Source organism: Lucilia sericata, unplaced genomic scaffold (assembly GCF_015586225.1).
Source record: "Lucilia sericata isolate MDLA Ls3-8-SP2 unplaced genomic scaffold, ASM1558622v1 Contig000696F_arrow, whole genome shotgun sequence".
Classification (NCBI taxonomy): domain Eukaryota; kingdom Metazoa; phylum Arthropoda; class Insecta; order Diptera; family Calliphoridae; genus Lucilia; species Lucilia sericata.
The window spans coordinates 100740-119343 of record NW_023994699.1 but is presented as its reverse complement, the minus strand read 5'-3'; the positions used below and the strand labels follow the sequence as shown (position 1 = coordinate 119343).

General features: G+C 28.2%; 2 protein-coding genes across 6 annotated transcripts; one reads left to right on the top strand and one right to left on the bottom strand.

The window, feature by feature from the left end:
- The first annotated feature begins 711 nt into the window (after positions 1-711).
- LOC119607448 (ejaculatory bulb-specific protein 3) lies at positions 712-2031 on the top strand. The gene is made up of 2 exons (XM_037961351.1): positions 712-926; positions 1241-2031. The coding sequence occupies exon 2, from the start codon at positions 1248-1250 to the stop codon at positions 1629-1631; it is 384 nt and encodes a 127-aa protein (XP_037817279.1). The 5' UTR covers positions 712-926; positions 1241-1247; the 3' UTR covers positions 1632-2031.
- A 1830-nt stretch (positions 2032-3861) lies between these two features.
- Positions 3862-16839, bottom strand: LOC119607452 (lysosome membrane protein 2). Of its 5 annotated transcripts, none has more exons than XM_037961356.1 (7): positions 16562-16839; positions 12771-13148; positions 10313-10404; positions 10017-10244; positions 9658-9939; positions 9004-9595; positions 3862-4617 (listed from the first exon to the last, which is right to left on the bottom strand). In XM_037961356.1, the coding sequence occupies exons 2-7, from the start codon at positions 13117-13119 to the stop codon at positions 4307-4309; spliced, it is 1854 nt and encodes a 617-aa protein (XP_037817284.1). In that variant the 5' UTR covers positions 13120-13148; positions 16562-16839; the 3' UTR covers positions 3862-4306. The 5 variants fall into 5 exon arrangements, with proteins under 5 accessions (XP_037817284.1, XP_037817288.1, XP_037817285.1 ...); XM_037961360.1 differs by having other exon boundaries at positions 3876-4617; positions 16826-16837; XM_037961357.1 differs by having other exon boundaries at positions 3876-4617; positions 16542-16813.
- Positions 16840-18604: the final 1765 nt, after the last annotated feature.

Sequence of the window (18604 nt, the reverse complement as noted above, 5' to 3'; positions counted from 1 at the left end):
TTTATTTTAGTTAAAATTTTCTTTAACTTGTTGTTTACAAATGATTCAATCAATCCTTCACCCCAAATGTGTTTAACTAATAATTTATTACAACAATAGTATTGATAGTATTTTATAACGTTGTAATGGCAATAACATTAATTTTATTATTTAAACAATTTAAGTGCGTGTGTCAGAGTAACTATAAAATATTTATGTGTTATTTTTTTGCTTCTCTTCTTAGTAATGAAAAAAGATTAAAATGTAATTTTATTAATTTTTAATTGAGTTTATAAAATTATAATGGAAAAATATTGATACAAACAAATGGTGTTTATGTAAAATTATAAGAGAAAAAAATAAATTAAGAAAATTAAAAACAATCAACCAGACGGACTTGTTGTTAAGTATGTGCGAATGTAGTTGTTGCCAATCTACGTAAATAAATTAGTCAGACTGACCGACCGACCGACCGACCGAACGTTTGTCTATCCAACAGTCGTTTAACGAAGTTGGCAAGTGAGTAAACAAGAGTCTAAGTTGTATGTTAGTATGAATATCTGATCGTTTGTTAGTCCGTCCCCCTTTTTGTCTGTTTATCTCTGAATGTATGTAGATTTTATCACTGGGTCGCAGAGATCACTTTTAGCTGGATAAAAAAAAAACAAAAATAACACAACAACTACGTAACTTTGTTTTTTTCCGAATACTACAATGACGTTTTACGAGTACTTCAAGTTAAATATGTACTCGCAACACATCTCTAAACACAGCCAAAGCTGAGCTAAATTGAACTGAGCTGAACTGAGCTGAATCAAGCCGAGCTTAAAGTTATTTTGACCAGCTCAATAATATAAAAGGTATAGTGGATTCACTACTGAAGTTAGTCGTTTGTCTACAGCTTTTAACTAAACATATCTTGTCTTGGTTCAATATCAAACAAACTTGTAAGTGTTTTTTCTTTAAATTGAAATGTTTAAATTTCAATTGAATTTAAAAAAAATAAATCAATAGTTTTGGTGTTTACAAAATCAACAAAAATAAAATCTTAAAAAATTCAAAAACAAATTTTCCTTAATTAAGAAAAGAAACAAATTAAAATAAATAAACGTGTTTTTGTTGTTGTTTTAGTGGTTGTTGTAGTCGGGTGTCTCCAACTACAACTAGTTTTATGGGAAATTTATTGATTAAATGATTTTGCAATAAACCCATATTTTTATTAATTTATTTATTAATTTTTGTGCTGGTTTTCTTGTTGTAGACCAAAAATGAAACTCGCCATTGTTGTTGTCGCCTTCATGGCCATCGCCGCCGTAACTGCTGAAGAGAAATACACAACCAAATTCGATAACATCGATGTTGATGAAATTTTGAAATCCGATCGTTTATTCACCAACTACTACAAATGTTTGATCGATGAAGGCAAATGTACTCCTGATGGTCGTGAATTGAAGAAAACTTTGCCCGATGCCCTCCAAACCGGTTGCAAAAAGTGCAGTGACAAGCAACGTGAAAACTCCGATAAAGTAGTCCGTTTCATCATTGACAACAAGCCCGAAGAATGGAAGGTCTTGCAACAGAAATACGATCCCGAGAATGTCTACTACAACAAATACAAGGATGAAGCTGCTGCCCGTGGCATCAAGATCTAAATCAACTCCCAAACAATTGTGATGTGATGAACAAAACACTTCTTTTAAAGTCAAATTTTGTTGTCCTAAATACTCAGTAGTAAATCCGATGACAAGTTTTCTCTTTTTCTATAAATCCAAAAAAAAAAAAAAAAATCCAAAAATATTTGAAAAACTTGTTATTAAGAAGAAAAAGGCTTTAAAATGAAATTTTGTACATAGAAATACCTTTTAAATATTTGTATTTGTAAATTTCTATTTTTTATTATTTGTTATTTGTAGTTACACATTATGGACCCAATTACTTAACTAAAGAAAAAAATTACATTTATATTTTCTTGTAAAATACCAAAAGGAAGCACATTTTAGTTTGTAGTTTTTTATTTGAAGAAAAAAAATGAAATAAAAATTCATTGGCTGTTACAAAAACCATTTTTAAATATAAATCAAGAGTGTTTTTTATTTAATTTGATAAAAAAAGAATTGTTACATTTATAATTTTTAAATCATGATACTTAGACAACTTTAAGTTTTTTAGTGTGAGTATCAAAGGTCAATTTATCCACAAACTTGTCAATATACTAGCCATAGACTAGACAAAAGAAGAGAACATACACTAGTCCATAGACCAGCCAATAGCACAGTCCATAGATTAGTAAATTAAATGTTAATAGACAAGTCCGTAAACTAACCTAGAGACTACTTAATAAACTAGTCCATAGACTATTCAATAGTCTAATACTCAATGGACTAGTCCATAATCAATGGACTAATCCACAGAATAGTCAATAGATTAGTCATTAGACTAGTCAATAGATTTGTCTAGTCTATTGACTATAGATTTGTCCATGGACTAGTCAATGAACTAGTTGGTAGAATAGTCAACAGCCTATTCCATAGACTACTCCATAAACTAGTACATAGACTAGTTCATAGAATAGTCAAAGGACTAGTCCATCGAATAGTCAATATAGTTAATATAGTAATCCATAGAATAGTTCATAGAATAGTAAATGAACTAGTCCATAGACTAGTCCACAGATTAGTCCATGGAATAGTTAATAGACTAGTCAATAAAATAGTCAAAAGGCTAGTCCATAGACTAGTCCTCAGATTAGTCCATAGAATAGTCAATAGACTAGTTCATAGAATAGTTAATCAACTAGTCCATAGATTAGTTAATAGACTACTCCATAGTTCACTCAAAGGACTAGTCCACAGAATAGCCAATATACTAGTTAATATAGTAATCCCTAGAATAGTTGATAGAATATTCTGTAGGCTAGTCCATAAAATAGACAAAAGACTTATCCATAGACTACTCCACAGATTAGTCCATAGAATAGTCAATAGACTAGTTCATAGCCAATAGAATTGTCAGTAGACTGGTCCATAGATAAGTCAATAGACTAGTCCATATACTAGTCAATATTCTTGTCTATAGACCAGTCAATATTTTGATAAACAGACTAGTCAATAATAAGGCAATAGACTAGTCCATTGACTAGTAAATAGACAGGGCCATTGACTAGTCAATAGACTATTTTATAGTCTAGTCAATAATTTAGTTCATAAGCTAGCCAATAGACCAATCCATAGACTAGTCAATAGACTACTTAATAGGCTAGCTCATAGAATAGTCCATAGAATAGTCAATAGACTACTCCACAGATTAGTCCAGAGAATAGTCAATAGACTAGTCCATAGCCAATAGAATTGTCAATAGACTAGTTTATAGACGAGTTAATAAACTGGTCCATATATAAGTCAATAGACTAGTCCATAGAATAGTCAATATTCTAGTCTATAGACTAGTCAATATTCTAATCCACAGACTAGTCAATAATAAGACAATAGACTCGTCCATAGATTAGTAAATAGAATACTTAATAGACTAGCTCATAGTATAGTCATTAGACTAATCAATAAACTAGTCCATATACTACTCAAAGAACCATAGTCTGGTCTAGTCCACAGATTAGTCCATAGAATAGCCAATAGACTAGTCCAAAGACCAGTCCACAGATGACTCCATAGAACAGTCAATAGTCTAGTCAATTTGATAGTTAATAGATCAGTCTATAGAATAGTCAATAGACAAAATAATTGATTATTCTATTGAATTGTCAATAGACTAGTCCATAGACCGGACTAGTCAATAAACTAATCCATAGTATAGTCAATAGACTAGTCCACAGACATAGATATTAAATAAATAATTATTTATTAAAAAAAACTCAATATTTATATTATTTATATTTAAAGTGTATAAAAAATGGCCTTTATTTTTCTTAAAATTTAAAGAAAATAGCAAAAACTAAAAAAAATAAAAATAAACGAGAATAATCGAAACTAAAAATTAACAATATAAAAAAAAAACAAAAAAAAAAAATATAAAAAATTTGTCATTATTAAAAAAAAAAATATGTAATAATAGTAATCTAATCAGCATGATAATGCAGATTCATCTTTCTACTTAAAACTGACTAAAAACTAAAACTAAACATACTCTTACAAACATACTAGATACAGCTAAAATAAACTCACACAGAAACATACATATACAAATATTGTCAAAGTATCTGTGAGAGTGTCTGAAATTCCTATTTATATTTGTTTACAAAATTTGTATGGAGTTTGTTTCAATTTAATATTTGATAATATTTTGTTTATAATTTATTTTAGTTATTCACAAATCATGATTGTTGCATCTGTGACAAACTGACCGATGACAGGTGTAATGCCCGCAGTTCGGCATTTAAAAATTTCTCATTTTGCATCAGATACTCTTCACGCTTACGAGCCAAATAATAAAAACCGGCCACAATTAAGGCAAACGTTACCAAACACATCAATAGTGTGCCATACTTGAGGGTATACTGAATGAGATTTAGACCAAAAGTACTGGCATACAAGGTGTCGATCACTTCATCCGTAAAATCACCCGAAGTAATTTCAATCCATATCAAGGGTAAAATCATGCCATGATCAAGACGCTTCAATTTATCTTAAAAAACAAAACAAAACAAAACAAAATACATAAAATTAATTATTATTAAAGAGTCATAAATAAAACAAAAATCAAATATACAACAAGTGTGTCTACGAAATTATATTTAAATATTAAACAAAATTCAAATTAAGCATAAATATGTTTATTTTAATTATAAATGTTTATAAATCTGATACGAGTTTATAGATTAATGTGATTGCGTTTTTATGACTGAAGCTGTTGTATTTGTTTTTATTTTTTCTTTAAATGTTTATCAAATATTCAGATCACATAATAGCAACAAAAAAATTAACATATTCTTCTCATTTAATGGAAATATTTATACAAATATAAAATATTAATTAATTTGCAGCTTATAAATTTGTGTTTAGAGTACAGCAAATAATGAAAAAAAAAAAAAAAAAAAAATACTAAATACAAACACAAATTCATAAGAAATGAACTAAATTAACATAAATAAATACACAGTAGTTGAGATAAGACGGCCAGTCAGACTGTTCTTTTTTTCTTCGGAAATTGATTTTAAATTATAACCTTTAATTCAATCAATAAAATGGTGCGACTCCGTGACAGTTGTGTCTATCGAGAAGATATTATTAAAAAACTCAACTTCCATAAGCTTCTGAAACTTAAAACAACATATAATTTTATTTCAGCATCAATTACTAAAAGATCTGTTCAGTTTTGAAACTAGAAACAATGTATAGTTGAGTTTCAGCATCGATTACTGAAAGTTCAGTTCAAGTAATAATTGCGATTTTAAAGATTATCTTTTACACTTTAAGATTTAATTTAATTTTAAAAAATGCAAAAATAGACTTTGGGCATTGACTATTTTATATCTTAACGCAGTGTGTTATAGTTTTATCTTTTATTTGAATAATCTGTTTACTTCCGAAACTTGTGAAAATATGATGATTGGTTTGTTGCCATTAGCCCATACAAATATGCAAGACTTTTTATGCTAATTAGAAAAGGAAATAATTAATTAATTGCAATGTCTAAAAAATAAGAAGTTGGTTTAGATTAGTTCAAAAATCTAGCAAAGAATGCCTAAAGAAAAAGATAAGGCAGAGGGTTAGTTTTCCGGCGAGGATGATAAATTAATTTCTTAATTTAACTCGATCAAGAGTAGTCCACTAAATAAGTAACAAACTAACTGACTAACTAACTAACTAACTAACTAACTAACTAACTAACTAACTAACTAACTACTAACTAACTAACTACTACTAACTAACTAACTAACTAACTAACTAACTAACTAACTAACTAACTAACTAACTAACTAACTAACTACTAACTAACTAACTAACTAACTAACTAACTAACTAACTACTAACTACTAACTAACTAACTAACTAACTAACTAACTAACTAACTAACTAACTAACTAACTAACTAACTAACTAACTAACTAACTAACTAACTAACTACTAACTAACTAACTAACTAACTAACTAACTAACTAACTAACTACTAACTAACTAACTAACTAACTAACTACTACTAACTACTAACTAACTAACTAACTAACTAACTACTAACTAACTAACTAACTAACTAACTAACTAACTAACTAACTAACTACTAACTAACTAACTAACTAACTAACTAACTAACTAACTAACTACTAACTAACTAACTAACTAACTAACTAACTAACTAACTAACTAACTACTAACTAACTAACTACTAACTAACTACTAACTACTAACTAACTAACTAACTAACTAACTAACTAACTAACTAACTAACTAACTACTAACTAACTAACTAACTAACTAACTAACTAACTAACTACTACTAACTACTAACTAACTAACTAACTAACTACTACTAACTAACTAACTAACTAACTAACTAACTAACTAACTAACTAACTAACTAACTAACTAACTAACTAACTAACTAACTAACTAACTACTAACTAACTAACTAACTAACTAACTAACTAACTAACTAACTAACTAACTAACTAACTACTAACTAACTAACTAACTAACTAACTAACTAACTAACTAACTAACTAACTACTAACTAACTAACTAACTAACTAACTAACTAACTAACTAACTAACTAACTAACTAACTAACTAACTAACTAACTAACTAACTACTAACTAACTAACTAACTAACTAACTAACTAACTACTAACTAACTAACTAACTAACTAACTAACTAACTAACTAACTAACTAACTAACTAACTAACTAACTAACTAACTAACTAACTAACTAACTAACTAACTAACTAACTAACTAACTAACTAACTAACTAACTAACTAACTAACTAACTAACTAACTAACTAACTAACTAACTAACTAACTAACTACTAACTAACTAACTAACTAACTAACTAACTAACTAACTAACTAACTAACTAACTAACTAACTAACTAACTAACTAACTAACTAACTAACTAACTAACTAACTAACTAACTAACTAACTAACTAACTAACTAACTAACTACTAACTAACTAACTAACTAACTAACTAACTAACTAACTAACTAACTAACTAACTAACTAACTAACTAACTAACTAACTAACTAACTAACTACTAACTAACTAACTAACTAACTAACTAACTAACTAACTAACTAACTAACTAACTAACTAACTAACTAACTACTAACTAACTAACTAACTAACTAACTAACTAACTAACTAACTAACTAACTACTAACTAACTAACTAACTAACTAACTAACTAACTAACTAACTAACTAACTACTAACTAACTAACTAACTAACTAACTAACTAACTAACTAACTAACTAACTAACTAACTAACTAACTAACTAACTAACTAACTAACTAACTAACTAACTAACTAACTAACTAACTAACTAACTAACTACTAACTAACTAACTAACTAACTAACTAACTAACTAACTAACTAACTACTAACTAACTAACTAACTAACTACTAACTAACTAACTAACTAACTACTAACTAACTAACTAACTAACTACTAACTAACTAACTAACTAACTAACTAACTAACTAACTAACTAACTAACTACTAACTTACTAACTAACTAACTAACTAAACTAACTACTAACTGACTAACTAACTAACTAACTAACTAACTATCTAACTAACTAACTAACTAACTAATCTTCTCGTCCAAAATCTAATTTACCACAAAAAATAATTTTATTTTTCATTAAACAAAACGTTTTCAGACCAAGTACAAAAGTATAGTCGGGAATAGCCGATCATATAATACCCTATACCTATTATGAGTGTATTTTATATAGAATTTATATCTGATTTCTGTATAGATACTTGTTCATTTGTCGGTCCGGTTGTATGGGGACTAGTTAAATAATGGACCAATTTCAAAAATTTCCAAAAGGCTTTGTCCCTAGATCGAAAATCATGTATGTTTCAAAATATCTTGAATATTGCGGCCTGTACCTTGCGTACAAGGTTTACGTGGACAGCCAGCCAGACGGATGACTCAGAATATTCTCAGTCAATCGGTATACTTTAAGCAGGCCGTAAGACCAATATTTTTTTGCGTTCAAAGTTATTTATAAATATTCTTATGGCTAATTTATTCTGAAAATATTTAAGATTTAATTCTTCTAATTCTTTTAATAAAACGATTTCCGGTTTAGAAATTATGTAATTTAAAACAAATAGTAAATAGTGAAAGCAAAAATAATGTTTTTAATGAATTTTTAACTATTACTAATGAGGGGAGTTTGAAAACTTTCCTCATCATTTTCTAAGTAAAAAAACGCTGACCTTTGTTTATAAAGTTTATTTTATATATTAAATAATTTATCAAAATCTACACATGTTTCCAATTACAGTAATACATTTCTTAAATGTTTTTGAAATCTATTTACGTTTTCATTATCTTACAGTGGTTCAGATTATTAAAAGACAAAAATCCAAGATGAAATAATAAATATCCTAGAACCTTCTTTAAATTGTTTTTAAACTAAGAGTTATCTATTATTTAATAACTTTCATATTTATGTTAAATCTGATTGCACACAAATGTTTGAACCCACTGTTAAGCCCCTGCAGGGGTTTTTAATTTTAAACACACTCTTGCAATGAATATGCAAATAAATTATTTATTTTTAAAGTTACGTATAAATTTGTTTTTTTTTCTTCACTTTATTTACTATTTACACAACTCATTCATAAATAATTTACAATGAATGATCAATATTTAGATGATCAATTTACTTTTCACAATACAACTTATAAAAAAAACCTTCATCATGTTTAGTAATGATTTAGTTTTGTTTTGTGCAAGACAGTGAAGTAAACAAATCAAACCTATTAACTGGCTATATAATATCGGATATGTAAGATTTGATTTCATAGTTTTGAAACTCTGCACTTACCTTTAACAAGTTGTCCCTTATGCAAACCGAGATTAATTTGTATGCGTGATGCTCCACTTATTGGAAATCCAAATCGTGGATGCACATCTGCATATGTCTGATGCAATTCCTGTTTTGGTTCTATGCCCTCAAAGTCTTTATAAATAATTGGATCACCCGAAAAGAAATGTGGAAAGGAGGGATAAATGGGGGCATCATCATAACAACGTGTGGCATTTATAACACCACTGGGCAAACAGGTTTCTGTATTGTGACAATAACAGGCATTATTGGGATTTTCTTCGGGATTTGAGAATACATTAAGGGGAGTGCGATAACGTAAAGCATCGATATTATTGAAAATGGTGACTTCTTTTTCAAAATGCAGCGGTATTTTGCGACATAAAACCTGCAGGAAAACATTGAGTGGTTCTCTGGTCTCCACCATATGAGGTGGAAACATGGAGGGATCTGAACCGTCGACACGATTGCACTCATCATCAGTCCAAAAATCCAAACTTGGTTTACCATTAAATTGTGTTATAATGCTAAATTTGTGTATATCATCTTCGCCGGTATTGATTTGTAAAGAATCTACACTGGTGCCATTGCGCTGAAATAAATTTGAAAGTTATTAAATGTTTCTATTCCTTAATAAAATTCCACTGGACCTACATTCATTAATAAACCAAATTTAGAATTACCACCACTGGAAAATAAATTCTTTAACGATAATATCTTATCCGTATAACCCCACAGAAAATCTTTGGCTACGAGTTTCTTAAAAGGTTGTTCTCCAGTATTTTTGACAGCATTAAAAGTAATGGTTTTGGAGATAAAACTTTTGATCTTATCCACAGTTAGTGAGGCAGCTAAAAATGGTACATTTGGCACTATAACATTAATATCTTCCTCATGAGAAGATTTTTCTGGTAAAAATTCATAACTTCTATGATCCTATAAATATTGAAAATAAATAAAACTATTAATTACATTTCAGAATAAAATAAAAAACATAAAATCATTTAACTTACCCGGAATGTTACTGTATAATTATCATTAAAGACCACATTGGCTTTTGTGGTGTGTTCCTTATAGATCAAGGGACCAATATCATCAACTTTTATCTTATCAGCCTTGTACTCTAAATAATCTTGTATATTTGTATAATTGAAAATGTGTACTTTAAGTAAGGTGTCATATTTTGGATTAGGATTCATCCAGGATTTAGCTGTTTCTGAATTATTAGCTAAAATAAGATTCTGTAAAAACAAATACATCAAACATGATTAAAAATAACATTAGCTTATCGTTATAGTAATTAACAAACCTCTAACATTGTGTTGTTGTAATACTCTGTAAACCACATGACAAAAAATCCTGTTAAACTTATAATAAATAACAAGAAGACAACCCCCAGAACTGTAAATAAAATAATACAATTTTATACATTTTTATACAAATTTCTAATAAATTATATTCTAAATAAAGATATTGCTAATATTTTAAAATAAAAAGTAACAATTTCAATAAAATGTTTAAAAAGTTTATCTGTTTTTAGCGGGCAATAAACAAATAATAAATTCTGAAATAACAACGACTTTTAACAAAAAGTACTAAGTTAACAAAAATTAAATTGTTTAGTATTTTAACAACGTAATACACATAAAAATAATAATAATAATGAACCTAAAAATAAAATTAAGTTTAGCAAACAAATAGGCGGCGCCGAATTTTGTATTAATTTTAATAAACTGTAGACACTTAGTATAGAGTGATACATCTTAAAATAATGATAAGTCCATGCAAAGGTCAAATCCTTAAATAAAAATGTTTATTTATAATATATACTCTATGGAGTAGTCTATTGACTACTCTATGGACTAGTCTATTGACTACTATATGGTGTACTCTGTTGACTACTTTATGATGTAGTCAATTAAATACTGTATGTAGAAATCTATTGACTAATCTATGGACTAGTCGATTGACTATTCTATGAACTAGTCTATTGAGTAATCTATGGCCTAGTCTTTTGACTATTCTATGGACTAGTCTGTCTATTGACTATTCTATGGACTAGTCTATTGACTACTCTATGGCCTAGTCTATTGACTATTCTGAGGACTAGTCTATTGACTATTCTATGTCCTAGTCTATTGACTATTCTCTGGAATAGTCTACTGACTACTCTATGGACTAGTCTATTGACTACTCTATGGTCTAGTCTATTGACTACTTTATAGTCTAGTCTATTGAATACTATATGTAGTAGTCTATTGACTAATCTATGTAGTAGTCTATTGACTAATATATGGACTAGTCTATTGGCTACTCTATGGTCTAGTCCATTGACTAATCTATGGACTAGTCTATTGACTATTCTATGGACTAGTCAATTGACTATTCTATGGATTAGTCTATTGACTATTCTATTGAAATCCTTAAATAAAAGTGTTTATTTATGATATATACTTTATGGAGTAGTCTATTGACTACTATATGGTGTACTCTGTTGACTACTTTATGGTCTAGTCAATGGACTAGTCTTTTGACTATTCTATGGACTAGTGTATTGACTATTCTATGGCCCAGTCTATTGACTATTCTGAGGACTATTCTATTGACTATTTTATGGCCTAGTCTATTGACTATTCTATGGAATAGTCTACTGACTACTCTATGGACTAGTCTATTGACTACTCTATGGTCTAGTCTATTGACTACTTTATGGTGTAGTCTATTGAATACTATATGTGGTAGTCTATTGACTAATCTATGGACTAGTCTATTGGCTACTCTATGGTGTAGTCTATTGACTACTTTATTGTTTAGTTTATTAACTACTCTATGGAATAGTCTATTGACTAATCTATGGACTATTCTATGGACTACTATTCTATTGACTACTTTATGGACTAGTCTATTGACTACTCTATGGTCTAGTCTATTGACAACTCTATGGAGACGTATATTGACTACTCTGTTAACTACTCTATGGAGTAGTCGAGAGACAGTTAATAGAATAGTCAATTGACTACTCTAGAGTAGTCGACAGACTACTCCATAGAGTAGTCAATTGACTATTCTGACTAGTCTATTCACTAAAACATAAATTGCTATACAATTACCAATTATATAAACTACATACTTGAAAAGTTTTTAATTTTAACATAAATGTATTCAATATGTATACCAAAAATACAATAGTACTGAATTTTCCATCCCTGTAGATTCAATCTATTAATAACTTCGGTACTATAACAATTTTAATAATGCAGACCAGTGTAAAATAATAAACAAAATTATAAAAATATACAAATAAATGCTCTTTAATCTGTGTTTTTTAATTAAATGAAAATTGTCTAAGATTCCATGAACATCAATCATTACTTTTTTTTGCCAAAATTCGGAAACCTCAAAACAATTTTTTTTCTATTTTTAATTGTCAAAATGTTATTTTTATTCGCATTGAGAATGAAAAAAATTAGTGCGATTATAAATGTAAACAAAGCAAACAAACAAACAACGAGTATTATCAGTGTATCATTTCATTTATTGTTGTTGTCATAAATTGTTTATCACGTTTTTATGATGACTGTTGTTGTTGTTGTTATTATTATAAAAATTACTTTTATTTTAATTGTTTTCATGGTTTTGTTATTGTTTACATAAATGCAAAATGCACCTACTTACAGCTATAAAAATATGTATGTATGTATGTTTTGTGTGTATGTATGATAAAGTACATTTTTAAATAAGACAATTGTATGTTTGTAAATACTTACGTATCAATGTTCCCATTTCTTTTGTTCGCTGTTCTTTTTCTCCAATTATTTCATAAACTAATTCGAAAAGACTTTGTTGTGTTTTTTTACTTTCACTGCGATTGTATTTAACAACTGCAGCAGCAGCAGCAGCCCCACCACCATTTTCGCCATTGCAATGTTCTGTCATTTTTTTGTCATTCATATGATTTTCCTTGTTGTTATGTTGTTCTTGTTGCTGCTGCTGCTGTTGTTCATTGACATCTTTGTTGCTGCAATCATCATTTGTGGCTTCAGGAGAATTTAGTGGCACATCAGATTCTGTTTTATCACTGTGGTTGAGTTTTTGTTCTTGCTGACCTAAAGCCATATTTGAGCGAGTATTATCACTACTTTATTCTGGCAATATGAAAAAAGAAAAAGATGAGTAGTTTCATTAAATATTGAATTGTTCGATCTTGTTTTTGTGCTTAAAAGAGTTGCCGGAAGTAAAGGGAATCTTTTAATATCAATAGGGAAAAGGAAACATTTCTAGCAAATCTATGCGGAAGTGTATTGAAAAGAGAACACATCTTTGCTAAAGTACATAAAGTATATACATACTCACAGTATGTATGGGATGTCTACGGCGTAGTGTAAAATAGGGTCGTTTGTTTGTTCTCATGTATTAGTAAAAACTGATAAGTCTACTTGAATTTGCTGATTTTTTCTGTCTATAAGAATTTGATAAGAAGACGCGAGTTTTAAAAAGAACTGATAGTGGCTTTTGCTTATATACAAAAAAAAGCAAAAACTTTCTAGTTCAATGACATTTCTTTGCACTTAATAACTATAAAGTCACCTCTAGTATTAATAATTTAAAAAAATATGGAATTATAGTATAGGATATAGTATATTTAAAAGGAATCTGTACACTAAGCACCATTGCCAAAATTATTTTGTCACTCTGTTACATATTGCAGGTCTATACTCTTCGAGAGTTTTAATCTCAAAAATATAAAATATTAAACACTTTACAAAATCTCGATTAATTTCGATTGTGGTTGCGATTCTCACTCTTTAATTATGTTTAACACTCTTTTTAAATAAATTATTTTTAATTATTTATATTATATAAACATTCAAATTTATTTAAATTACTTTCTCGTAACGTTAATATACAACTTTGCTGTTTTAGGGTTTAACGACTAATAAATTTTATTGTTTTTAACAATTGTCTAGTTGAATTTAGAATTTTTCATTTATTTAAATTTTACTTAAAATGTCAATGTAAGTTTCTAACTAATTATCTTAAAAAATATTTACATTTCACAATATTTAAATATTTTCTAATAAGTTTATATATTTGACAATTTTGTGTTTTTATTAATAAATACTATATATCGTCATCTAAAATGCTAAATACCTAATTCTTTGCCGAAAAATATAGTACAGATCTATATATATAAAAATGAAAAAGTGTTTGTATGTATGTTTGTATTTTCCTGAAATTTTCACAGTGTCTTCCTATATGTCTGGAAGGAACTATTGGCTACTTTTTATTTTAAAATTTCATGTGGACAAAGTGCCACGCCCACATACATAATAAGTATTTAATATCACATATCTCAGAAACTGCAACAGCTAAAGTCCTCAAATTTTTTATGGACAACTTCGACATCCACATGAACATATGGGGACAATATAGGCGGACTAGCTTTAGTAGGCATGGCCCCTCCCATATAAATAAAACCTTAAATTAGTATATCTGAGAAAATATAACAGCTAGAGTCCTCCAATTTTTCGGATCCACTTTAGTATCAACATGTTTACTTATGACAAAAAAATAGCGGACTAGCAATAAGGGGCGTGGCACCTTCCATATGAATTAAATACAAAAAATCGTTTATTTGGGAAACTATTAGAGGTATAATCGTAAAATTAACATAAAAGTGAACATTTGGAAGTAAAATGTGCAGATATTCATTTGGGGTTCTTGGAACCTCATATATGATTTAAATACAAAAAGTTGTAAATCTGAGAAATTATTAGAGCTAAAATCCTTAAATTTTTCGCTAACAACTCTGAGATGTGAATATTTGAATCTAGAATCCTCAAATTTTGCACGAAGAATTTTCACATTCCTGTGAACATGGGAGGTACCATACCCCTATTGTGGACTATCAAAAGGGGCTATGGTACCTCCCATATGCATTAAAATAAAAATTCGACAAAGTTCAAAGAAGGTTATACACTTTAAGCCTATTACATTTACTTTTAAACGGCCTTTCTGTTAGACCTGTATTGCAGGCTTGGGGGTGGTTAATGACTACATTTTCAATTACAATTACATTTGACGTAATTGTAATTGAAGCTTTACCAATTACAATTACTTGTAATTGTAAATGAAGTTTTGCCAATTACAATTAGTGGTAAGCTCACTATTGACAAACAATCCGTTGCTTAGTGAGCTTACTACGTCTGTTAACATTTAGACAACGGATGTGTATAAAATTTAGATTTCGACAACGAATGGTTGCAATGTTGACAATGCAACGTTGATAAATTATAAACTCCTTGGTGTCAATTTGGTACCAGGCGTGTATATTTATTTTTCCCTCTGTGTAGGATTAATTTTAGACCAGTCCTGGTCATTTGCGGAGTTGTTTATATTTTTAATTGCTTGAAAATAACTTTTTCTAACATTTTGATCTTATTAAATTTATCACTAGTTTGCATTTTAGTTGACGATATGTATTTTTTTATTTATTTTTTGTACTTGTAAACAAATAATAATGATTCTAAAACGAAAAAAAATCGTTAGAAACAATGTGCAGATAATGCGCGCGTACAAGAAGAGTCCAAAGTTTATTGCAATGGGGAATGAAATCAACTCTGATGGATTGTTCATAGAAAATTCTAAACAGATAATATTTGTATTAAATAAAGTTTATTATCACAATTGTTTTTTTTTTTTACATTTATGTTTTACATTAGTAGTAGTATTTTATTATAAAAACTTAGTTCGAAAAAGTAGAGTTTTTGCCATTTTTTTTTTTAACACTTATTTACGAATTAATTAATTGATTTTTTTTTTAATTCTGCACTTTTATAATGTTTTTATTTAAAATGTTAAATAGATTAGTTTAAATTCAATATTTCACTTTTTATAATTTGTTTATAGTCCTTCAATCCATTCGTAAACTTCAAAATATCGAAACAAATTTATGTTTAATCCGCATTATTGTCATTTCCACTTTCACCAATTAAATGTTTAATTATAAATAGGTTTTCTTTTAATAATAAATAATTATTTAATCCTTTATTATACATGTTATTTTTAGACTGATTAATTGTTTTATCTTTTCCGATTAGAGCTGATAATTTAATTGTATTGAAAATAGTTTTTGGCACACTTTGATAATATTCAATATTTTATGAATTGTTTTTTTTTTTTTTGCTAAATTTCTTAATATTTTTTCTTAATAAAAATTTTGATAAGAATTTTTTTCTACTAATTTTAGAAACGTTTTTCTAGATGGATTCTAATTAATACACTTCCCCTAATAACTTTTTTAAAAAAACGTTGACATTAAATTATTAAGAAATAATTTTAAAAAAAATCCCACATAATTTATAATTTGTTTTAAAAAAAACACTTTTCACAATTATTTGTATAAAGAATTATTTTAATAAACTTAGACCTTGTTTTATTAGGAAATAATTTAGTAAAAATCACTTGTTTTTAATATTTTTTACATAAATTTTGTTATAAACGATAAAATAATTAAAATAATTGTGTAATTGTCTTACATTTACTGAAAATTACATACATTTTAATTTGAAACATTAAAAAATTATTCGAATTCTTTAAAAACTTTTCACTTTTGTTAGTTTATTTGAATAATTAGAATTAAAACACATTTAAGGATATTTTTTTTGCAATTATCTTTTTGACACTCCGTGTAAACGCGTTATTCTTAATTTTAATTAATTTTGAAGAAAAAGTTCTTTTAGAACATTTTTTTTTAATTTAATAGAGGTACGAGCTCTGCGATAAGGTAACGGCAACTGACTGACAACTTAATAATTTTTACCATATCGGTTCTACTAGGCAATGGGTGAAATATGAAATAATAAAATAATAATTCTAAAGATCACCCATAATAATAATCACACAAATAAAATATTAAATGAAACATACAATGAACAAAAACAAAAATATTTATAAAATAAAACCAAAACAATGTGTACGTTGAGGATTTTAATATAAAAATACATATTCTTATTTGAAACACACAAACATATTTACATGCATACATACAATATACTCTTATTATACTATATATTAATTATTTGTTTCAGAAATCACTGTGATGCCTGTTTTTTCCTACGAACAACAAAAGCCTTATCTACACTGTCCGAAATTCTAGACTTTACAAAAAACAATACGACGAAGTTGTCTTCCCAACTGAGAGAAAGACAAATTTTTTTTTACATTACTTTGACCATAAAGAACAAAAACAAAAACGAAAACATTTTGTTTTTACACAAATACTGTTGGAATCACTTATCCAAGATTATCAATCCATGATAAAGAATAATAGACCCAAAAAATGTGAGAGCGAGAGAAAAATTGAGTTTTCTTTGTTTTTGTTATGTATTTCTGCACATTTCCTGTTATCTTTATATAATATTTGTTGATTATAAATTTCTATTAAAATAGCGAGGATGTTCAAATTATTAAAATAGTACTTTTTTGGGGACAAATTAAAAAATAATTATAAGAGGCCATGTCTAAAGTTAGATCAATTGTCCAATCTATAGCCCAAAGTTGAGTCTATAGTCTAATACAGGCATGGGAAATTCAGTACTTTATATTTTTTGATATCGAAAAATTCTAACTTATTAACTTTAGATAAGAAGTCCAGATTGTAGTTAGTCTGAAGTAGACAAGATTGTAGTTAGTCTAGTCTATAGTCTAGACTCTGATCTAGTCTATAGTATAGTCTATAGTCTAGTCTCTGGTCCAGTCTATAGTCTAGTCTCTGGTCCAGTCTATAGTCTAGTTTATAGTCTAGTCTATAGTCTAGTTTATAGTCTAGTCTATAGTCTAGTCTATAGTCTAGTCTATAGTCTAGTCTATAGTCTAGTCTATAGTCTAGTCTATAGTCTAGTCTATAGTCTAGTCTATAGTCTAGTCTATAGTCTAGTCTATAGTCTAGTCTATAGTCTAGTCTATAGTCTATAGTCTAGTCTATAGTCTAGTCTATAGTCTAGTCTATAGTCTAGTCTATAGTCTAGTCTATAGTCTAGTCTATAGTCTAGTCTATAGTCTAGTCTATAGTCTAGTCTATAGTCTAGTCTATAGTCTAGTCTATAGTCTAGTCTATAGTCTAGTCTATAGTCTAGTCTATAGTCTAGTCTATAGTCTAGTCTATAGTCTAGTCTATAGTCTAGTCTATAGTCTAGTCTATAGTCTAGTCTATAGTCTAGTCTATAGTCTAGTCTATAGTCTAGTCTATAGTCTAGTCTATAGTCTAGTCTATAGTCTAGTCTATAGTCTAGTCTATAGTCTAGTCTATAGTCTAGTCTATAGTCTAGTCTATAGTCTAGTCTATAGTCTAGTCTATAGTCTAGTCTATAGTCTAGTATATAGTCTAGTCTATAGTCTAGTCTATAGTCTAGTCTATAGTCTAGTCTATAGTCTAGTCTATAGTCTAGTCTATAGTCTAGTCTATAGTCTAGTCTATAGTCTAGTCTATAGTCTAGTCTATAGTCTAGTCTATAGTCTAGTCTATAGTCTAGTCTATAGTCTAGTCTATAGTCTAGTCTATAGTCTAGTCTATAGTCTAGTCTATAGTCTAGTCTATAGT